At 43.9% G+C, this 23634-nt stretch overlaps 2 protein-coding genes across 2 annotated transcripts in view; one reads left to right on the top strand and one right to left on the bottom strand.

Annotated features, from left to right (window-relative positions):
* Positions 1–2876: 2876 nt before the first annotated feature.
* LOC134210767 (ADP-ribose glycohydrolase OARD1-like) overlaps positions 2877–23634 on the top strand; it is a 35170-nt gene continuing 14412 nt past the window's right edge. The window contains exon 1 of the mRNA XM_062687022.1: positions 2877–3082. Coding sequence (XP_062543006.1) covers positions 3008–3082 — 75 coding nt within the window. The 5' untranslated portion in view covers positions 2877–3007. The remainder of the gene's footprint in view (positions 3083–23634) is intronic.
* Positions 3120–23634, bottom strand: part of LOC134210765 (uncharacterized oxidoreductase YjmC) — a 30024-nt gene continuing 9509 nt past the window's right edge. Inside the window, exons 2-6 of the mRNA XM_062687020.1 lie at positions 19599–19935; positions 4650–5072; positions 4367–4581; positions 3452–3808; positions 3120–3383 (exon numbers count right to left, since the gene is read on the bottom strand). Coding sequence (XP_062543004.1) covers positions 3222–3383; positions 3452–3808; positions 4367–4581; positions 4650–5072; positions 19599–19875 — 1434 coding nt within the window. The 5' untranslated portion in view covers positions 19876–19935 and the 3' untranslated portion in view covers positions 3120–3221. The remainder of the gene's footprint in view (positions 3384–3451; positions 3809–4366; positions 4582–4649; positions 5073–19598; positions 19936–23634) is intronic.

The raw sequence follows: 23634 nt of genomic DNA, 5'->3' as shown, positions 1-23634 counted from the left end.
CTGATTATATGTATAGCACACATATTCAGCTTGAAGCCGTATAGACGAGTTGAAATAACATTCACATTGACATTAAATGTTAGTTGGGTTCCGATTCGGTAGGAATTCCGCCTCTGGAATGAGTTATTGGCTGAATACTAAATGATAATGAAATGATAAGTTCAATCCCTGATTTCGTACAATGAAAGTAAATTGAATTGTATGATACTAAGGGAAGATCCATAAAGTACGTCACGCAAAAATTGGCGATTTTCGACCCCCCTCCCCCCTTTGTCACACTTTTTGTATTAAACCTCTAAAATTTTTGTATGAGTCGTCACGCTGCTCGGAACCCCCCTCCCCCTATGAGCGTGACGTACTTTGTGGATGGCCCCTAAGGTTGTGAACCATTCCAGCGATTAGTTTAACTTTTAGTTAAAATTTGACAGTTCGATGGTTATTTCTCTGTGGTTAAAAATAACCCTGCTCCGTAGCATGGTCTGATTTGACAGTTCGATAGTTAAACTTTCTTCGCGAGAAAATTGGCACCAAATCTATTTTGTTCCAAATAACTATCAATCTGTCAAAACTCAAATGGGTCGCCTTCGGGGTAAAATTTTGACCACGATGGGAAATTAACCATCGAACTGTCAAATTTTAACTAAAAGTTAAAAGAATCGCTGGAATGGTTCACAGCCTAAATTATTATACAATTGTTTTCTTGCAAAATCGAAAAACCAGCATAGAAAAACTGTATAATTACTAAATCCCGCGTAAGAAACGCGTTAAAAAAACGAATTAGTGACAAAAGGTCGGAAGACAAAAAGTCGAAAGTACAAAAGGTCGATATTCAAAATATTGTCTGGATCTTCTAGATCTGGTCTTCTAGATCTGGTCTAGATATTCAGAATATTGTTCCATAGTAATTATTTCTTCTTTTAAAATTTCTCATTCTTAAACTTTGATTGATGAGATAAGTGTATTATTTCTGCTTGAAGTTAAATGCATATCACAAATTCCTTTGGAATACACTCAATTTATTTTCAACTTGTTCTTGATCGAACTTTTGCCCTTTTCGACCTTTTGTCCTTTTCGACCTTTTGTCCTTTTCGACCTTTTGTCCTTTTCGACCTTTTATCCTTTTCGACCTTTTGTCTGTTTCGACCTTTTGTCCTTTCGACCTTTTGTCCCTTTCGATGTTTTGTCTTTTCGACCTTTTGTCCTTTCGACCTTTTGGCTTTCGACCTTTTGTCCCTTCGACCTTTCGTCTTTCGACCTTTTGTCATAGATTTAAAAAAATGCATCAAAATCGAAGACACCGTTATACTAATGACACACTGATGGTATTCGTACCATGCTATAAGAATCTTGAAATTAATGCCGCATACATATTATTGTCTTCATTAAAGATAGCCCTGGAATTATTTTCTTGTCGCCTTGTACCATGGTACAAATACCACAGGTGTGTCCTCAGTATTAGCCATATAACCATGAGCTGGACACTTAGTGAAGTAATCCCATGACTAATATTATAGGTAGAAAACAAAATTAATACATATTGCTTACTATTGAAGTTTCTACGCACAGCTTTGTCTATTCGTCTGATAAGATTGCTTAAGAACATCACAATGCATTGTAAGCCCAATTTGACGCAGGATATTTTAGTCGAAAAATGCGTTCGAATGTTTCAAATTCAATGTTCAGCTTTAAAAGCTTAAAAGTAAGCTGTACTCATAATGCTCAGCTGTTTAAAGGCAGGGATAGAAAATTCTCACAAAAGTCATTTTGCACTAAAAAATGATCATTCGATCCTCAGCACTGTGTCTAAGAAAGCGAAAAATTGACGTATTAGGAAGGAGTATAACCTCCAATATTTTATTCGGGTATGTTAATTTTTCTTCAATATGTAATGTGCATTTTATATCATAAATATATGCAAAGAAGAAGTGCAAATTAAGTCATCTAGCTTAATTCTTTGATATCTGTTTAATAAGTTTTATGAATCATTTGATATGAAAGTGCGCCAGGTTTGGACCTGCGTCAAATCTGGTGCTTCCACGTTCCACGCTATTATCTAATTTTGTTGTTGTCTTTATTTAAGAGGTTTTCAAAAAGATATTTTAGTTACTAGATAAAGATTGTCGCTACGGTTCCCTTTGTTCTGCTGTCCGAAACATGTGTGGTACATACCTGTCAAATCGTATGGATTTTCCTTCTTTGAAATTTAGCTCCCCTATCCTCGCCAGCAAAAGATGTTTCGGACAGCGACGACAGCGACAATCTTGATCTAGTAACTAAAATATCTTTTGGTTTTCAGCCCTAGTCTGGCTCACTTCATTATTATTTATTCATTAAACGGTAAAAAGTCGAAAAAACGGATTTTCCAATAAACAAAGTATATTTATAATTATCGGAACGGTCTATTTATAGGACAAATAGAGCACTACGACGGGCTTATGCCCTTTTTTATAGTTTTCATAAAAACATTAGCACCGCTAATAAGCGTGCTAGGCAATTGTTTTTAGTGGAAATGGGAAACGGCCAAATTGAAATGAAATCATCAGTGCCGTTTACAATGCCAGAGAAAGCAAGAGCTCTTATCAAAGCTTTTGAACATTTTGTTTCTGAAATTGCATTCAAGATTGTTGTGCATGTAGTTTGTAATCTATAGATATTTATAAGGATTTATAAGCCAAATTTAGTGCACTCATATCTATGCCAATAGCCAATAACCGAAATATATCTAAATTGTGCAAAAGTTGTATAGTATATATAATTTATGCATTCCATTCGGTAGAAAAAAATCAAGCTAATTAATTTTTTTATAAGATGCCGACGAAATCCTGTGTAATCATTTCTTAGCGTGATAGATAGAGAGCTTCTCAATGCACTTTTGCATTTTGTTGCATTCTGTATGTGTGTTGCATTTTGACATTCAATCCAGCAGAAGCCAGCTGTTTTTAGCCAGAATAAACCGGCTTGGTATTTAAACTAACGTTTTTCCTGCAAGTGTTGTGATCAATTTTGAATGATTTTAACAAGAACATTGTTAGTTTCTTTTGGCGCAATTCGTAGACTACATTCATCAGGGACAATATATCAGGTAGGTGATATTCACTAGTGTAAATTAAAGACATTAATAATGATAATACTTTAATTAAAACAACGGCCTTACGTGTTACGTAAAATGTATATAAAATAACCATTTAAATGCCAAACAATAGTATTGTCCATTTTAATTGTTAAACCACAAAGGAAATCGGTTTAATGCCCAACCGCTCCGACAGCTGGTTACAAGTCTTGATTTGATTCTCATGATATGCTAGGCCTCCTTCGGTTTCCACTTTCGTCATGTGATTTCGCTCCGGGTCACCGGGTACCAGGACCGGTTTCGTCTCATCGGTCTGTGATTGCAATGAAAATTAATTACGTTAATAATTTGCGTTTCGTGTTACTCGATAAATCGACTAACCCGCGGCATGTTCCTCAGAATACTGTTCAAATCAGACGCCCTTCCCTCGAAGCCGGGCGCGAACACACCCGGGTTGATGGCCACGAAGCACTGACCCAGATCGGCTTCCGAATCGGCACCGGCGTGAGTCCATTTTCGCACCTTGGTGGAGTAGTTGGAGCCGGCCATGATGCCGCAGAATATTTCCACCATCGCAGCCAGACCGTATCCCTTGTAGCCGGAGGTGAGTTCAGTTCCGCCCAGGGGCATCAGACAGCCGGTTTCGAAGGCCAAATTGGCATCCGTGGTGGGGTGGCCCGTGGGGTCCTGGGCCCAACCGTGAGGAATAGGCTCACCCTTGCGTCGTTGGATTTCGATCTGTTGGTGTAGAATTTTTAAGAGGAGAGGAAGGGAAAGATTAGATGTCTTTGGAAGGTAGGAATCACTACAATAAAAAAACTGTTTTTGTTTAGTACATGAACCTCAGGGCCTTCCTTAGCCGTGCGGAAGTGCAGCTACAATGCAAGACAATCAAGACAATGGTCGAAGTGGCTGAGGCTCGATTCCTGGATTAGAAAATTTTCGGGTTATTTTTACCGACTTCCCTGGGCATAAACGTATTATTGCGTTAGCCAATGCAAAAATGGTAACGGTAACATAAAATCTTCGCAATTATTAACTGTGAAAGCGTTCAATGAACACCGTGAGCTGCGAGGCGTCAATATCCCAGTGGAGATGTAATGCCAATAAGAAAAAGATAAAAATGATGTACATCTCTTATTGAATTGCTAATAAGAGAGTGCGACTTTCGGACCAACTAGCACCCACCACCCCCCTCCCCTTGTCATTTATATTCGCCAACTTAATTATGATGTACCGCCGCCATGTATGGCGTGTACTCATGACACCATCGATTGCTAGAGATCGCATGCTTACCTTTCCAACCGCTACCGCTGTGGTGGCCATATCTAGCACAAAACCGTCACCGTTCTCGGCTGGCGCGCCAACTGAAATGGGATTTGTACCGAGGGCGGCCTGTTTGCTTCTGGTCGGACTCGCTGGTGGAGACGTATTTGTCATGGATATTCCGACACAGCCGGCGTTCATGGCTCGCATTGTGTACCATCCCGCAATGCCGTAATGGTTTGAACCTTAAATCCATAAATCATGTGTTAGTCATAACGCAATATCTCATAATGGCAGTGCCCTTGATACTCACGTTTCGCACAAACCCACCCGATACCAACTTCCTTCGCCTTCTTGATGGCCAAATCCATGCAGAAGTTTCCGACGACCGCACCGAGACCGTTGTTTCCATCGACCCATGCTGCCGCGGGAGTTTCGTTCAAAATCGTCGGCTCCACCGCTCCGTTGCAGGCGTTCTTGTGCAGATCGTTGATGTACATCTCCAGGCGGTTCATGCCGTGGCTAAAGTGCCCCCGGTAGTCGGCCTCCACCAGCAGGTCGGCCATCTGCTTTGCGTGCGATTCCGGCGTCTTGGACTTGAGAAAACAGTCCACCATAAAGCGGCGGGATTCTTCGAGGGCAACGAGGCGCGGTTTCACTGCTGCGGCCATGATGTTTCGCTGCGAATGAGTGCGTGCTGATGCTGCTGGTGCCAGCAAAGATTTGCCGAGTGAGACTGATGAAGAAAAAGAAGTTTTAGAAGTCTTTTTCTACAAGCTGTTGTTAAGAGAGTGGACCAACGATGGGCCAAACTAAGCCAATACGATAACGGAACTCGCTTTTCTCCACTTTATTTGTGAAATAAATTTTGCTGAATGAGGCACAGCAAATACCAAAATTGGATTATTTAGCAACTAAAGAGTTCTACTGATAAAAGCTATCGCTAATGGTGGTCGCGGGTTGCATCACTGTTGATGGCGTTTACGGTCTTATCTGTACTGAAAGACAACGGGATATCAGGGAATAAATGTTCAAGACCAAAAAAGTCAAATTCATCAAGGACTTACTTCGATGGCACAATCAGTTGAATAAAATTAGATAATTATGTTGATAAATCTGCACTAACATGGCTTTTCAAAGAAGTATATCAGTGAGGTCGTCTTTAGTGTCTCGGTGTCTCGTACTTGAATCGACTTTACCTTAAATTTAGAAGTGTTTGCCGTTTTCCACTCTTGTGTTTTTTTCCCTGTGCCATGCGATTAATATAAATCGGTAAACATTTTCGTGGTGCTGAACATAGGTATTTGAATATTTTAAGATTCAATCGAGCTGCTCTTGCACTTATGACCTCAGCAACAGAGGAGCCGAATGAAGAAAAGAACGCCATCTGTGACCGAGTAAAATAGTAGATTCATAAAAATTTCAAAAAGTTCAAGTATTTTTTGCCTTTTTGTACAACAAAGTTGTACCGAAAGGCTATATGATCACTTCAAAAACGAAATTTGCTAGGAGGCCCGGAGACCCACAGTGTTATATACCAATCGACTCAGCTCGATGAACTGAGGTGATGTCTGTATGTGTGTATGTAAGTACGCTGGAGTCGGTTTTTACGTGGGGGATACGTTTCGCATAAATCAAAACCGCGTAAAAAACGACTTCATTGTAAACCGATTTTCGCGGTTTTCACACCTTTTTGAAAAAAAACGAGTAAAAAAAACTCTTGAAAAAAAAACCGCATAAATCCCGAAAACCGCATAAAAAAACGACTTTCAATCGAAAATAGTTTTACGCGATTTGTTGACCTGTTTCGAATATGATATATGCTCCTTGTGGCACGGAGAATAGAATGTGTTCACAACATAACTTTTTGGTCATCCAAGAAATTCCTGGTGTAAGGCCTTTAGATCTACATGCGTAACAAAAAATTTGTTGTTCTGTTTTAAATGTTTATTTATTTATTACCAGACTAAGGCCGGAGTGGTCTGTGCAGTGGTGGTTCTCCCAAGTCTTCTCCATACGCAGTACTTTTCTTTCAAAAACTCTCAGTGCGCGTTGGTTCTCCACAAGCATCGTCCAGGTCTCGTGTCCATTGAGAACTACCGGTCTAATAAGCGTTTTGTAGATAGTCAGTTTGCTACGGCGGCGAACTCTATTCGATCGGAGCGTTTTGCGGAGTTAAAAGTACGTATGATTCCCTGTCATAATGCCATAATGCGTCTCCGAATTTCTCTGCCGGTATCATTATCGGAGCCCAAGCAATCAAAAGTTCAGATTTTACTTAAAATTGTTCCTAACCGAACCAATTGGTTCACTCATGGTTCACATCGAGCTCCAAGCCCCTTAAGGGAACTTCAAAGTTCACTTTTGCGCTCCCACCATATACAAAATTACTTAAAATGCGAGCTGATTAAGCCAAAACATCCCACCTTATCCGTCCTTCTGGTTGCTTGGGCGGTCACCAGTGAGCTTCTTTTGCCAATTCGGCGTCTTCTTCGTACATTTTGAAACAAGAATTTAAACTTTAATTACTACCCATTTGCCAATACCACCATTTGAGTGCCTTGTTGATATTTGGATGTCAACTTTCTGTTTCAAATTTGGTATTTTTATCGTTTAGCTTTTTTTAGAAAATCAAAATCCAAAGTAGCCCTCAGAGTCAAAAGAAGCCCCTGCACGATGGTACATGAATTCTTCAACCACGTCGATTGCGTCACAACCAATACAAACTCGTGATGGGTGGCTTACGTTGTCCTCTTTTGAGCCTCTTCCAATCATTTACTTCGTATTCTACGTATTGATGACCAGTCTGATGTGAGCTTCCTCCATCCTCTCAAAGTTACGTGTCGTCGGTGAAACCAAATAGCTGGACGGACTTCGTGAAAATCGTACCACTCGTGTCAATCACTGCCCTTCGTATTACTCCTCCAAAGCGATGTTGAATAGCAGACACGAAAGACCATCACCTTGCCGTAACCCTCTGCGCGTTTCGAAGGCACTCGAGAATGCCCCTGAAACTCGAACTACGCACATCACCCGATCCATCGTCGCCTTGATCAACCGTGTCAGTTTATTCGGAGATCTGTGTTCGTGCATTAGCTTCCATAGCTGGTCCCGATCGATTGTATCATATGCGGCTTTGATGTCGATGAATAAATGATGCGTGGGCTCGTTGTTTTCGCGGCATTTCTGCAGTACTTGCGAATGGCGAACACCTGGTCCATGGTGGAGCGTTCGCCCATAAAACCCGCCTGGTACTGCACCACGAACTTCTTTGCAATTGGTGCTAGTCGACAGCATACAATTTGAGAGAGTACCTTGTAGGCGGCGTTCAGCAATGTGATTGCGCGGTAGTTACTACAATCCAGCTTGTCGCTCTTTTTGAAGATGGGACACGACACCTTCCATCCACTCCTGCGACAAAACTTCCTCCTCGCAAATCTTGGTAATGACCCAGTGCAGCGCTTTAGCCAGTGCCTCACCACCGTGTTTAAATAGCTCTCCTGGTAGTTGGTCAACCCCAGCCGGCCAATCTCCTCCTGGATTTCCTGGAGATCCGGAGCCGGTAAAATTATGTCCTGCGCGCGTTCTTCCAGGTCCATCACCATAGCGCCATCATCGTCTGCCACATCGCCATTCAGGTGTTCTTCGTAGTGCTGCCGCCACCTTTGGATCACCTCACGCTCGTTCTTAAGAAGGTTCCCGTTTATGTCCTTACACATATCAGGCTGTGGCACGTGGCCCTTACGTGAACGGTTTAACTTCTCATAGAACTTTCGTGTGTTATTAGCGCGATACAGTTGCTCCGTCTCTTCACGGTCTAGATCTTCCTACTGGCGCTTTTTCCTCCGGAAAATAGAGTTTTGTCTGTTCCGCGCCCGTTTATATCGTGACTCGTTCGCCCTCGTGCAGTGTTGCAGCAATCTCGCCCATGCTGCATTCTTCTCCTCAACTAACTGCTCACATTCGCCGTCATTCCAGTCGTTCCTCTGATCCGGAGCCACCGTGCCTAGTACAGCGGTTGCGGTGCTTCCAATGGCGGATCGAATATCTCTCCAGCCATCTTCAGAGACGGTGCGCCTAGCTGCTCTTCCGTTGAGAGTGCCAGTTCAAGCTACTGCGCGTACCCTTGGGCTAGTCTACCGTCTTGTAACCGCCCAATGTTAGCCGCGGCGTCCGACTTCGACGCGTGCTGTACACCGTCGAGAGTTTGGAACGCAGGCATACTGCAACGAGGTAGTGGTCGGATTCAATATTCGCACTGCGGTAAGTGCGGACGTTCGTGATGTCGGAGAAGAATTTACCGTCGATTAGAATGTGGTCGATTTGGTTTTCCGTTTCTTGATTAGGTGATCTCCATGTGGCCTTGTGGATATTTTGCGGGGAAAGAAGGTGCTTCGGACTACCATTCCGCGGGAGGCTGCGAAGTTTATGCATCGTTGGCCGTTGTCATTCGATACGGTGTGCAGACTATCCGGTCCGATGACCGGTCTATACATTTCCTCCCTTCCTACCTGTGCGTTCATGTCACCGATGACGATTTTAACGTCCCGCAGTGGGCATCCATCGTATGTCTGCTCCAGCTGTGCGTAGAACGCTTCTTTCTCGTCGTCGGGTCTCCATTCGTGTGGACAGTGCACGTTGATGATGCTATAGTTGAAGAAATGGCCTTTTATCCTCAGCTTGCACATCCTTGCGTTGATTGGCTGCCACCCAATCACACGTTGGCGCATCTTACCCAGCACTATGAAGCCGGTTCTCAGCACGTTGGTGGTGCCACAGCTTTGGTAAAAGATAGCCGCTCGCTGCCCGATTTTCTACACTTTCTGTCCTGTCCATCAAATCTCCTGCAGCTCCACGACGTCGAAGTTGCGTGGATGTAATTCATCGTAGATTATCCTGTCGCAACCTGCGAAACCTAGCGACTTGCAGTTCCATGTTTCTAGCTTCCAATCGTGATCCTTTTTTCGTCGCCTAGGTCTTTGCCGATTATATCGAGTCGTAGTATCTCTTATATTGTTCGTAATTATTGGTTTTCCAGACGGCTTATTGGGCCTGCACAAACCTCCTGTCTCGTCGGAGGGCCGTCGTGTCAGGTCTGATTTGTGTCCCACCTGACACCAGGACTTGGGCTTGTGCGCTTTGAGCGGCACACGGTCGCTTTGGTGGGGCCTACTTGCGGAAACATGCAGCTTTTTATAGGAATTTAACAGGGCCCACTGTCAAACTCCACCACGTCCTAGGCAAGCCCCACAACTCGCAGATGGCCTGGGGAGGGATAGTCAAGCCCTTGGACATAGTCCATGATGCCCGTAAACTTTGGAAGCATTGTCTGAATTACTCACAACAGGTTCAATTCGATGAGGATTGCTGTCTTATTATTTGCTATTTAAAATAGAAGGAAATGTACGAGCCTCGAATTGAACCCACGACCTCCTGCTTAAAAGGCAGAAGCCACTAGACCACCGAGCTCGACCTATTTTGGAGCCCAAACACACTATAAAACACTCATTCATATATTTTAGTTTTTTTTCGCACGAGAAAGGTACCACCACCGCTAGGTGGATTAATCAGGTTTTTTTTTATAATTTGTTATATCTTTAAAAAAATTGATATATGTATTATAATATTATGAATAATATATTATAGTTGCTAAAAGCACATGTTATTAAAAGGCGGTCAATTCTTAAGATTCTTGAATACATAACTTTATTGGTGAATTAACTGAATGCTATCGTTTATGAGACATTTTCAATTTCATTTCCATGTTTCTACTTGTTCTCGAGTTATTTTCTTGGTGGCAGCACTGCCTTCAACAAATCCGTATGTATGTTCAGCATTTTTTCTACTATCAAAATGGCAAATTCTGATACTGAAAATAAATTGACCTTGACCTCGACCACTAATCGTCTCGAGCGAAACAGAAATTAATCCTAGTTGATTACAAATGTTCAGGGGTGTGACAACGTGACGGAAAATCACGCTCTCGATCTCGACCCTACAAACCGTAATCGTAAATTTTGCGGACATTCTTAAAACTGACCACTACTCTGCCTATCAAAATATATTCTCAGACCTGTTGTTGAAGGTGACTCCTGTTTTATCCGACGGTTCATTGGCTTTCGATATTTATTTTATATTTTTAAAATACAACCTCGTCGACAGCGGCGTCCGCGTCATAATAAAAAACAGCTGAAACGCGGGAGACGAAACAGCTTTTCCGTTTTGTTATTTATTTTCGCTGTTATCACTTTATAAGAAGACCAACAATGCAAATCGTACCACGGGCGCATTTATGAACCATTTGTATGCAAAGATTATCGTTGGTCAGAGGTGTTCGCAGTGTCAGTGATGACTTTGTTGACTCCAATAGTATTGTTTGTACATGGTTGGGGAATTTTGTTACCATGCTAAATGTTGTTTCTGCTTTATGTACAATTGTTATTGGAGTTAATGTGCGGAATGTGCCGACACATTCTAATAGGTAAATGAAGAATTTTGAAGCAATAAGTGCCAAAAAGTGAAGAGTTGATTCTTTCGAATCAATATGGCTTCTGAACTTTGCTTTTTTAAATATTAGATTAGGTTTCAAATTCTAGTGATTCAGTCTCAACTTCTTGTCCTGTGACCGTCTGGGTCAAATAGTTTTGTGAATAACTTTTGTGATCAACTGCTCCAGATTTGGTCCTGCTTCGTACGAGTGGGTCTTCGGAACAAATGGAAATTCTGAAGCCGCTGGTCTTCTAGATTAGTTGTTCTACGGAAATCCAGATGGTTTGGTTTAAGCTTTTAAAACCTCTGAACCTCGTATGGTTATTGACCATACGTCAGGTGTACCAGTGCAGGAGAACTGGGATACGGGCAGCAGGGACTTTGTCCAAGGGCGGGTGGGCTAATGCCACAGCTGCTTTTCGTCCCGTAAAACCGTGGCAAGCCTTGGGGCACGCCATCCCAATCCAGCCGTCTGGCTTAACCAACCACACCACATAGGAGTAGGACCAGTTGCTTCCTTCCTGGCTTACGCCGATCTGGCTCTGATCACCGAGGTGTCAACCCCCGCATGGCCTCATGCATCAGCAAAGATAACCATGCGATCAAGAAGGTGACTATTCCAGCTAGGTTCGAGGGCAGCCCTAAGGGGGACCGAACAGCCATGAATAAAGCTGAACTAACAAACAAAGAAATGGAAGTGGACCCCTTCGTAATAAGCGGTTTGAAGAGATCTCCACCCAACGCATCGGGTGCGATGAGATATGGAGCTGAAGGAAACGAGTAGCATAGTAGTCGTCTTGGAGAGCAATAACGGTGCGCCAATAGTCGGCAAACGGCAGCAAAATACGGTGGAGATAGGGTCGAGTGCCGTCATTATGGTGCAACTTGTTGACATTATCGACTTCACCAATGGACGGGACAATATGTCAAAGAGACCTAAAGCTGAATCTGCTGAAGCTTCGTAATTTGATTCTTATGGCAAAGCAGGAACAGTAAATGCTTACGGCTAGACTAGAAGGCTGTAGCAAAGCGGAGAAGAGCACACAGACTGCTTCATCCTCCTTCTGTAGTACCACAACCATGGCCCAGGAGGCGTTTGATTTTCCACTCAGCGATCTGTCGCTGTCGCGGCAGAAAAGAGGACAGACAAGGGAGCATGGCATTAGGCGCCATCCACAGAACACAAAAAGGCGTAGGGAGAGCGGGCCCACGAAAATTGCAAGCAAGCTCCCGCGCAAGAAGGAAGCAAGAGCGAAACAAGCCAGTCGGTCACCGGAGAAGGGAAGCCAATCCGACCAAGAAAACGGGTCCTGGCAAACGGTAGTCAGAAAATCGAAGAAGAAAGAGACAAACATGCGCCCGACGAGAGCTAATGCGCAATGCCGAAAAACTGGTGGAACTCGGTAAAGAGGTTCGCAGCATAAGGAGGACGAGAGCGGGCGAGATGATCCTTGTCTTAAGTAAGAGCCCACAGGCGAGCGATACCTCATGTGGAGCACTAGCCCTGGAGATCTTAGGCCAGAGTGTAAATCTACACGACGAAGTGACCCTCTACCAACCACCGGTAGTCAATAAGTGCTTCCGGTGTTTCGAAGCGGGACACAAGTCGTTGGCTTGCAAAGGGCCGGGCAGGTGTAACTTATGTAGGTGGTGTAGCGAACATGGCCATACAGCGCACACGTGTGATAAAGCACCATCGTGTACGCTATGTGCGAGCAGGAAGCAGGAACACAACCACGCCATGAGTGGACCTGCGTGCTGGTTGAGTGGTTATACAAGAAAGCCGTGCAAGTAACGCAGCTCAACCTCAACCATTGTGCGGCCGCCCAGCAGTTACTGTGGTAGTCGGTAGCAGAAGCGAACACGGACGTAGCTATCCTGACCAAGGTAGCCGATAGAGCAATTCATCCAGATGGTCGATCGGCTGACATCAGACCTAGTGGGTATCAAGTTAGTAGTAATTGCAGGAGACTTCAACGCGTGGACGGCTATAGAGGCTATATGTCTGGAAGAAAACACGGAAAGTTTGAGCGGCGACGAACTGGTTGCAGTCTTGTCTCGAGCGTGTTACGCGATTATGCCGAGGAAGACACGGGCATGAGACTGCAGGCCTTAGGTATACTGGTGGAGCGATCAAATTGCAGCCCTTCGAGCAACCTGTCTCAGGGCTACAAAGGTCACGCTCGGCGGAAGTGAGGGAAGAACGTATCGAGATTTTCGAAGCGGCGAAGCTGGTCCTAAACAAGGCCATCAAAGAGTGTAAGAACTACTGCTTCGACAGACTGTGTCAGAGCGCCAAGTTGAACCCATGGAGAGTCGCGTATCGGAGAGTCGCGACGATCATCTAAGTACTATTCCCGCACAACGGCCCAACCCATTGGTCGGAAGCAGCGAGAACAGCAGCAGATGACGAAGAGGTCGCGAGGGTGACGGTGGAGGAGCTAATAACGGTGACAAAGCCCCTCGACCCGAGTAAAGTACCTGGTCCAGGCGGAATCCCGAACATAGTGTTGAAGCCAGCCATAATGACCAATCCGGACATGTTCAGGTCAGCCATGTAGAGGTGCCTCGACGAACGGACAATTCCGGATATATGGAAAAGACAGCGTTTGGTCCTGTTACCGAAACCGGGAAAGCCACCAGCAGACCTCTCAGCGTACAGATCAATTTGTCTAATAGACACGGTTGGGAAGCTACTGGAGAAGTTGATACAAAATATGCTGTCGCCGTACATAGAGAAGGCGAGTTGATTATCAAGCGAGCAATTCGACTTTCGGAAAAGACGGTCTACTCTGGGTGTCATTAAATCAGTAGTTGACACTGCAGAGGTCGCCATAGAATGCAAGCGGGGCGGTATACGTTTCTGCGCAGTAATAACACTCAACGTGCGGAATGCATTTAGCAGTGCGTGCTGGATGGAGATCGCGAACTCGTTGCTTAAACTGGGAGTACCGGTACGGCTGTACAAGATTCTGGCAAGCTACTTCCAGAATCGAGTATAGATCTACGAGACAGGCGAGGGCTTGGTTAGCAGGCAGGTGTCCCGAAGGGATCAATTCTGAATCAAATCTTTTGGCACGCATCGGAAGCCTCTTTTCGAGCGGCTCGGAAGCCTCCTTTCAAGAGGCTCGGAAGCCTCCTTTCAAGAGGCTCGGAAGCCTCCTTTCAAGAGGCTCGGAAGCCTCCTTTCTAGAGGCTCAGGCCTCCTTCCAAGAGGCCTCGAAGCCTCCTTCCAAGAGGCTCAGAAGCCTCCTTCAAGAGGCTCAGAAGCCTCCTTCCAAGAGGCTCAGGAAGCCTCCTTCCAAGAGGCTCAGGCCTCCTTCAAGAGGCTCAGAGCCTCCTTTCAAGAGGCTCAGAAGCCTCCTTTCAAGAGCTCAGGAAGCCTCCTTTCAAGAGGCTCAGGAAGCCTCCTTTCAAGAGGCTCAGAGCCTCCTTTCAAGAGGCCTCAGAGCCTCCTTTCAAGAGGCCTCAGGAAGCCTCCTTTCAAGAGGCTCAGAAGCCTCCTTTCAAGAGGCTCAGAAGCCTCCTTTCCAAGAGGCCTCAGGCCTCCTTTCAAAGAGGCTCAGAAGCCTCCTTTCAAGAGGCTCAGGCCTCCTTTCAAAGAGCTCAGAAGCCTCCTTTCCAAGAGGCTCAGAGCCTCCTTTCAAGAGGCTCAAGCCTCCTTTCAAGAGGCTCAGAAGCCTCCTTTCAAGAGGCTCAGGCCTCCTTTCAAGAGGGCTCAGAGCCTCCTTTCAAGAGGCCTCGGAAGCCTCCTTTCAAGAGGCATCAGAGCCTCCTTTCAAGAGCATCAGAAGCCTCCTTTCAAGAGAGCATCAGAGCCTCCTTTCAAGAAGGCATCAAAGCCTCCTTTCAAGAGGCATCAGAGCCTCCTTTCAAGAGGCATCAGAAGCCTCCTTTCAAGAGGCATCAGAGCCTCCTTTCAAGAGGCATCAGGCCTCCTTTCCAAGAGGCATCAGAGCCTCCTTTCAAGAAGGCATCAGGAAGCCTCCTTTCAGAGGCATCAGGCCTCCTTTCAAGAGGCATCAGAAGCCTCCTTTCAAGAGGCATCAGAGCCTCCTTTCAAGAGGCATCAGGCCTCCTTTCAAGAGGCATCAGAAGCCTCCTTTCAAGAGGCATCAGGCCTCCTTTCAAGAGGCTCAGGAAGCCTCCTTTCAAGAGGCCTCAGGAAGCCTCCTTCCAAGAGGCTCAGAGCCTCCTTCCAAGAGGCTCAGAAGCCTCCTTCCAAGAAACTCAGAGCCTCCTTCCAAGAGGCTCAGGAAGCCTCCTTCAAGAGGCTCAGAAGCCTCCTTTCAAGAGGCTCAGGAAGCCTCCTTTCAAGAGCTCAGAGCCTCCTTTCAAGAGGCTCAGAAGCCTCCTTTCAAGAGAGCTCAGAGCCTCCTTTCAAGAGCTCAGAAGCCTCCTTTCAAGAGGCTCAGAGCCTCCTTTCAAGAGGCTCAGAGCCTCCTTTCAAGAGGCTCAGAAGCCTCCTTTCAAGAGGCTCAGAAGCCTCCTTTCAAGAGGCTCAGGCCTCCTTTCAAGAGGCTCAGAGCCTCCTTTCAAAGAGGCTCAGAAGCCTCCTTTCAAGAGGCTCAGAGCCTCCTTTCAAGAGGCTCAGAAGCCTCCTTTCAAGAGGCTCAGGCCTCCTTTCAAGAGGCTCAGGAAGCCTCCTTTCAAGAGGCTCAGGAAGCCTCCCTTTCAAGAGGCTCAGGAAGCCTCCTTTCAAGAGGCTCAGAGAGCCTCCTTTCAAGAGGCCTCAGGCCTCCCTTTCAAGAGGCTCAGGAAGCCTCCTTCCAAGAGCTCAGAAGCCTCCTTCCAAGAGGCTCAGAAGCCTCCTTCCAAGAGGCTCAGAGCCTCCTTCAGAGGCTCAGGCCTCCTTCAAGAGGCTCAGAAGCCTCCTTCCAAGAGGCTCAGAGCCTCCTTTCAAGAGGCTCGGAAGCCTCCTTCCAAGAGCTCAGGAAGCCTCCTTTCAAGAGGCTCAGAAGCCTCCTTTCAAGAGGCTCAGGAAGCCTCCTTTCAAGAGGCTCAGAAGCCTCCTTTCAAGAGGCTCAGAAGCCTCCTTTCAAGAGGCTCAGAGCCTCCTTTCAAGAGGCTCAGGCCTCCTTTCAAGAGGCTCAGAAGCCTCCTTTCAAGAGGCTCAGGCCTCCTTTCAAGAGGCTCAGAAGCCTCCTTTCAAGAGGCTCAGAAGCCTCCTTTCAAGAGGCTCAGGAAGCCTCCTTTCAAGAGGCTCAGGAAGCCTCCTTTCAAGAGGCTCAGAAGCCTCCTTTCAAGAGGCTCCAGGCTCCTTTCAAGAGCTCCAGAGCCTCCTTTCAAGATGCTCAAGCCTCCTTTCAAGAGCTCAGAAGCCTCCTTTCAAGAGCTCAGAGCCTCCTTTCAAGAGGCCTCAGGCCTCCTTTCAAGAGGCTCAGAAGCCTCCTTTCAAGAGGCATCAGGCCTCCTTTCAAGAGGCATCAGGAAGCCTCCTTTCAAGAGGCATCAGAGCCTCCTTTCAAGAGGCATCAGAAGCCTCCTTTCCAAGAGGCATCAGGAAGCCTCCTTTCAAGAGGCATCAAGCCTCCTTTCAAGAGGCATCAGAGCCTCCTTTCAAGAGGCATCAGGAAGCCTCCTTTCAAGAGGCATCAGAGCCTCCTTTCAAGAGGCATCAGAAGCCTCCTTTCAAGAGGCATCAGGAAGCCTCCTTTCAAGAGGCATCAGAGCCTCCTTTCAGAGAGCATCAGAGCCTCCTTTCAAGAGGCATCAGAAGCCTCCTTTCAAGAGGCATCAGAAGCCTCCTTTCAAGAGGCATCAGGCCTCCTTTCAAGAGGCATCAGGCCTCCTTTCAAGAGGCATCGGAAGCCTCCTTTCAAGAGGCATCGGAAGCCTCCTTTCCAAGAAGGCATCAGGAAGCCTCCTTTCAAGAGGCATCGGAAGCCTCCTTTCAAGAGGCATCAGAGCCTCCTTTCAAGAAGGCATCGGAGCCTCCTTTCCAAGAGGCATCGGAAGCCTCCTTTCAAGAGCATCAGGAAGCCTCCTTTCAAGAGCATCAGAGCCTCCTTTCAAGAGGCATCAGGCCTCCTTTCAAGAGGCATCGGAAGCCTCCTTTCAAGAGGCATCAGGCCTCCTTTCAAGAGGCATCGGAAGCCTCCTTTCAAGAAGGCATCGGAAGCCTTCTTTCAAGAGGCTCAGAAGCCTCCTTTCAAGATTCTCGAAACCTCATTTCAAGAGGCTCGAAAGCCTTTTTTCAAAACGGAAGCCTACTTTCAAGAGTTGCAGAAGCCTCCTTCCAAGAGACTATAGGAAGTTTATTTTCAAGAGGATTAGAGGCTTCCTTCTACCAAGAGTCTCGAAAATCCTCGGAAACCTCCTCTTTTTTTCAAGAGGAATCCTTCTTTCAAGAGGTTCTAGAACCTCGTTTTAAGATATTCGGAAGATGGATATATAAACTAATTTTGTATTGGAAATTTTCACGAAATAACTAAAATTTAAAACAACTTTTTGGATAGAAACCATGTGAATAATGTAGAACTGAACATCCCGTTAGTTCTCAGGTCCGCTTTTTATATATCCTTTTAGTTACGCTTATTTTCATTACGGCCTTAAATAAGGTGTACCTCAATGAATGCAAAAGTTCGAAATGTACCTCTCAAGAGGTAGTTGAGAACCGCTGTGGAAAGTATAAGGTTCCTTGTAAGATCTGTAGTGGTGTGGTGCATAATATTTTTGGCAAACTTAGGGTTAGGGTTCTTTCTTTGCAGTCCATCTCCTTTGGTTAAGCAAAAAATAGAATGCGTTCACGATCATTTAAGAAATTTCTGGAGTAAATAAGGTCTTTCTGCCTACACGCGTAACCACCATGATTTTATAGGCACTTTTATATATCACTATCACTTGTATATGGTGGAACGAGATAAATTCGATTTTTCATTCGAGAATCGAGTTCCAATTCAAGACTCATTAAGTGTCTTTTTTATCTGGTACTAGTCGACCCGGCAGACGTTGTCCTGCATAGTAGGCGAAAATGCGCGTTCTGAACCTCCGATGCAAAATGCCCATACGAATCTCAAATTTAGTTTTTCACGATTTACTCATCCTTACTCGTGATTTTCACATGAGAAAATACCATATAAACCCGTCGGAAACTTACAACGAATGTTTCTGCTGAAGAAATGAAAAAATCCATCCAGCCGTTTTCGAGTTATGCGGATACGAACACAGACCATTTCATTTTTATATATAAGAAGAAGATTACCATAATGTGGTTTCACAATACTGAATTTTCACTTACTTTGTATTTCTGATTTATAAATTCATTCAAAAATAATATGTGGTTCAGGCAGGCTATCACTGAACAATGAAATCTTTATGATTTGTTTGTCCCAATCTAAAGCAATATAAAACTTCGCGAACCTAATTCTAGGAGAGCCATTCGAACAGAAAAGTTGGAGATTGTGTGAAAAACTCTTTTGATAGAATAAACCAATTACTAAAAGGAGTAAGAAATTTCTTATACAAGAACTTTCTCATACGACATAGATAACGTCGAGGGACTATCTTGGTTCACATTCATTTCCATTTGTTTTTAATCCGAAAAAATCCTGAATTGACTGGATTTTCGCCGCAGTCGTTGTCATGAGTGTCGGAGCCTTACACTCGGGCAATGCATTATCGTTTGTACAAAACCTTTCTAGATAGTGACGTCAAATTAATAAATTATATATTCGTCTCTCATTTTGAAGATTAACATTTCAAGAAGCTTCGATATGTCTTGCAAAGGTCAAGTGTATCAAAATTTATTACACATGATTTATTTTTTGAAATCGGTTTATAAAGCCCATATATTGAGTCGTATCTTGCAATAATTCTAGTGTGAAACATTTCGCACCCGTTTATTGAGCAAGAATCGATCAATTTCAACTATGAAGACTCCTCATTATACACTATCTGACCTTGGCGTAAATATTTATGTCCAGGCATGTGTGTAATAAATTTCAACTGCGAGTGATATCTTTGAACCAATTTTCACATTATCGAGCTCGTGGTTTCCACAAGTGTTCGAATCATATGTTTCCATACATGCTTCATAAGTGTCGTTGTACTTCATGCCGTCCGTTTGTAACTCGGTAATCAGTTACAACTTGATACAGATGGAGGTAGTATTTACACATCCACTTTGGCGCAACAAAATTACTGCTACTTGCTGATTATTCTGCACTGGAACATGTATTGTATACACGTCGGGTTTGTCATCGCATCACTCAACCACCAGTTGTTTTTATCAGCACCGCTTGCATTGCCAAATCATAGGCAAACAGATGTTAACTTGGAATATATGTATTCACAGATAGGAATCAGTTTGTTTGTCACACCAAATATTTAATTTCTGTCTGAATCGCTGCTGTTTGGTACTTACTACTACTTACTTGATGTAAAAAAAAAAAACAAAAAAAAATCAGGTCCATTATATCGATTTGAATCAATATGTGATTATGAGGTTAATTTCACTTAAACCACTAAAATTCTGGAGTTTATCAAATTTTTATAAATTTTGTAATTGTTTTTTATCTTTATTTAGGAGACTTTCAGCCCAAGGCTGGCTCGAAACTAAAAATAAAATTACACCCAGAGGAATAAATTTCAAAATTATTAAAAAGATTTGTCTCACTATATTACTACTGTTACTACTATTGCTATTCCAGATTACAAAGTTAACAAAAAAAAACAAGCAGAATAAAGGATTAACCGATTCAGTAAAACTGTACACTTGGTCAGTTAATAAAAAAATTTGAATTACGTTAGAAAACAATTAAACTCTGCTTACCTCTTCGATTAAGTATGCCAGATCCTGAATCGAATCCGCGTGCTGCTTCCTGCTTCCACCGATGTTCGCTGGTTACTGACGAGGACGGTGACATCCAACTGCCGCTGGCGGGATGGCTTTGTAGTCGTTGCTGTGCCGTCGAGGCCACTACCACCAGCCGTCGCATTAGGACGGCAGAATTCAACGATGGGGCCGGGGCCAATAATTTCGCACAAGACGATATCATTGCGGATGACGACGCAGTGGCAACCACGTGTTTACTGGCCGTTGTAAGCATCGTTGGTGGTGTTGTTCTTGTTATAAGCAGCGTTCGATGGTTCGGCTAGAGATGTTTACGCTGCACATTGGGATAAAAGAATGAAAATGAATCGAAATTAGTTGTTCTAGTTCGCATTACGGCACGATTTACATCTATCTCTGTTAATTATACATATGTGTGTATACAGGCAGATAAGACAGAAAAAAGACAGATAATTTTCATTATTTGTTTACTGCCCTGCCGTAATCTGGCAAACTGACGTAAAGGTCATTTTGCAATTTTAGTGTTAACAAGTAGTCTGTTCATGATTTCATAGTTGACGTAATAAATAACCATTGCACTTTCGTAAGCGTTTAATTCGATTTGGGGGCAAACGTTGCATATTCCAATCATTTCAACCTGTGATCGCTTAGGTTAAAACGTAACGTACCGATGACGGATAAAGTATTCTTGTAAGTCCGTAATAGATCAAATCCGATAAAATTTTGAATATTAAAAAATGACATTTCAAAAATGCGGAAGAAATGCGCATAAAAAACAATTAAATCTTAGCGTAAAGTGACTCCGGTGTGAATGTGTGGTTTAGACTGAAAAATTGTAATTGCGTGTCTATTAAGGTGAATCGTGTTAAAATACAATTTTAAAGCAGCATCACACTTTTAGGAGCACTAATCTCCACAACTAGGCGACAAACAAGAGCAGACAATAATTTTTCTGTCGCACCATGCACGAACTTTCAACGTCATTTATGGAATAAATTTTATAAAAATTTCGTCTCAATTAATTTAAGTACTCATTGATATCTTTATCAGAACTACTTGATATTTTGCAACTTATATTAGTAAGCTCAACTTCTGAGAAAAAAATCGTAAAGTTTTGAACAAAAATTTGATAAAATTCTAGGGCATAGTGTATTATCTGTGACTTAGGTTAAGGCTTTCGGTGTAATGAAGTAGAAATAAGATTCCTTTCTAAACAGTCGAAATTTGTTATTTAGAAGAGATTTGGGAAAATATTCATTAGATTCATACATTAGTATTGGGGGTAAATTGGACACTTTAAGCATCGATGAAGTTTATGTTTTTGTTAATAAGCTAATTATTTTGATTATACATCGGCTTCAAAATTTGACTCATTGATTATTCATACCACAATTTAAAAATATGGCCAAGTTATATGAATGCGTAGTTTTGATCGTTGACAAAATAATTCAAATAGCTTAATTTTTTTTCGACGGGGCAAAATGGTTTGGTAAGGGGAAAAGTGGACAATCTTGAGATTTTAACAGAAAAGCTCAGCAAAGGATGTTATTGGCTCTGAAGGAGTTCCGGAGGACCGTGCATTATACATAGAGTCATAGGTGCTTTGAGAGATTCCTGTGAGTTTGTTGAATTAAATCTGTTTTTTATCATCGTAGTGTTTTTATTTTAAAAATAACGGACTCTTGTATTTAATTTCATTTTTTATTTTATCAAATTAATGTTATTTCACTTTATCGTTGGTTAATATCATTCAATATATTGTACACACGAACGGCACAATTGATCATTTTTTATGTCGGAACCCTAAGTATTGAACCATACCTTACATTTCATCCAACCAATTCCAACTAGTAAATCTGTGAAGCAGCATCTGCACAACTCACAGAGAATGCCTTCTGGGTTACTTCCAACCGTTTTGTTTTGCTGGTTTTCTTGTTGAACTCTTCCGACTAGCTTTCATTTATCTACTTAGTCTACTTAGTGATATCAACAGCCTTTACAGATTTACGCTTGCGCTTAAGTTCTGAGGGAAGCTCTCTCGCGGTAGAGCGCTATTTTCATATTAAAATGTCTATTACTCGGAATTAGGAAAGAATTTTGCTTATCCCAACTGACAATCTCTTTGGAATTTATCAAGGAATGTTTCTAGAAAGTTTTGTAGACCTACTATTTACCTAATTTGATACCAAATAAATTAATAAAAATCAAATGTAGAAATGAGACGAGATAAATAAATGTTGGTAAACAAGACAGGAACTTCCGGTGGAAATCCCGGAGGAACTTCCGGAGGAATTCCCGGAGGAACTTCTGGAGGAATTTCTGGAGGAACTTCCGGAGGAATTCCCGGAGGAACTTCCGGAGGAACTTCCGGAGGAATTCCCGGAGGAACTTCCGGAGGAATTCCCGGAGGAACTTCCGGAGGAATTCCCGGAGGAACTTCCGGAGGAATTCCCGGAGGAACTTCCGGAGGAATTCCGGAGGAATTCCCGGAGGAACTTCCGAGGAATTCCGGAGGAACTTCCGGAGGAATTCCAGAGGAACTTCCGGAGGAATTCGGAGGAACTTCCGGAGGAATTCCCGGAGGAACTTCCGGAGGAATTCCAGGAGGAACTTCCGGAGGAATTCCGGAGGAACTTCCGGAGGAATTCCGGAGGAACTTCCGGAGGAATTCCCGGAGGAACTTCCGGAGGAATTCCCAGGAACTTCCGGAGAAATTCCCGGAGGAACTTCGGAGAAATTCGGAGGAACTTCCGAAATTCACGGAGGAATTCCAGGGGAACTTCCGGAGGAATTCCGAGGAACTTCCGGAGGAATTCAAGAGGAACTTCGGAGGAATTCCCGGATTAACTTCCGGAGGAATTCCTGAGGAATTCTCGGAGGAACTTCCGAGGAATTCCGGAGGAACTTCCGGAGGAATTCCCGGAGAACTTCCGGAGGAATTCCGGAGGAACTTCGGAGGAATTCCGGAGGAATTCTGAGGAACTTCAGGAGGAATTCCCGGAGGAACTTCCGGAGGAATTCGGAGGAACTTCCGGAGGAATTCCCGGAGGAACTTCCGGAGGAATTCCCGGAGGAACTTCCGGAGGAATTCCCGGAGGAACTTCCGGAGGAATTCCCGGAGGAACTTCCGGAGGAATTCCCGGAGGAACTTCCGGAGAAATTCTCGAAGGAACTTCGGGAGGAATTCCCGAAGGAACTTCCGAAGGAATTCCTGGAGGAACTTCCGAAGGAATTACTGGAGGAACTTCCGAAGGAATTCCTGGAGGAACTTCCGAAGGAATTCCTGGAGAAACTTCCGGACTTCCAAAGGAATCCCTTGAGGGACTTCCAAAGGAATCCCTTGAGGGACTTCCAAAGGAATCCCTTGAGGGACTTCCAAAGGAATCCCTTGAGGGACTTCCAAAGGAATCCCTTCAGGAACTTCCGAAGGAATTCCTGCAGGAACTTCGAAAGTATTCCTGGAGGAACGCCTGAAGGAGTTCCCCTGAAGGAACTTCCGAAAGTGTTCCTGGAGAAAAGCCCAAAGGAATTCTTGGAGGAACGCCCAAAGGAATTCTTGGAGAACTTTTGAAGGAATTCCTGGAGGAACTTTCGAAGGAATTCCTGGAGGAACTTCCAAACGTATTCCTGGAGGAACATCCGAAGGAATTCTTGGAGGAACTTCCGTAAGAATTCCTGGAGGAACTTCGGAGGAATTCCTGCAGTGACCTCGGAGGAATTCTTGGAGGGACTTCAAAGGGAATTCTAGGAGGGACTTCCAAAGGAATTCTAGAGGGACTTCCAAAGGAATTCATAATGTTGCCAGACTTGACGAAATGTTTATTTTATATCATAACACATGTTCACGGTGTATCGAATAAAAGGGTTTTAACGGTTTAAAAAAATTCACCACTTGGAATGTAACAGAAGCTTACAGCCCGAACGTGGTGCAAAATGACTCGATTTCATGTAAAAGAATGGTGTACGCATGTTAGTTTGGTTTCTCTTAATGTATTAAACTGCAATCGTACGGATG

This window comes from Armigeres subalbatus, chromosome 2, assembly GCF_024139115.2.
Source record: "Armigeres subalbatus isolate Guangzhou_Male chromosome 2, GZ_Asu_2, whole genome shotgun sequence".
In the NCBI taxonomy this organism is placed as follows: Eukaryota; Metazoa; Arthropoda; class Insecta; order Diptera; family Culicidae; genus Armigeres; species Armigeres subalbatus.
Note: the sequence above shows the minus strand (reverse complement) of the source record. Positions and strands in the feature narration are given on the sequence as shown.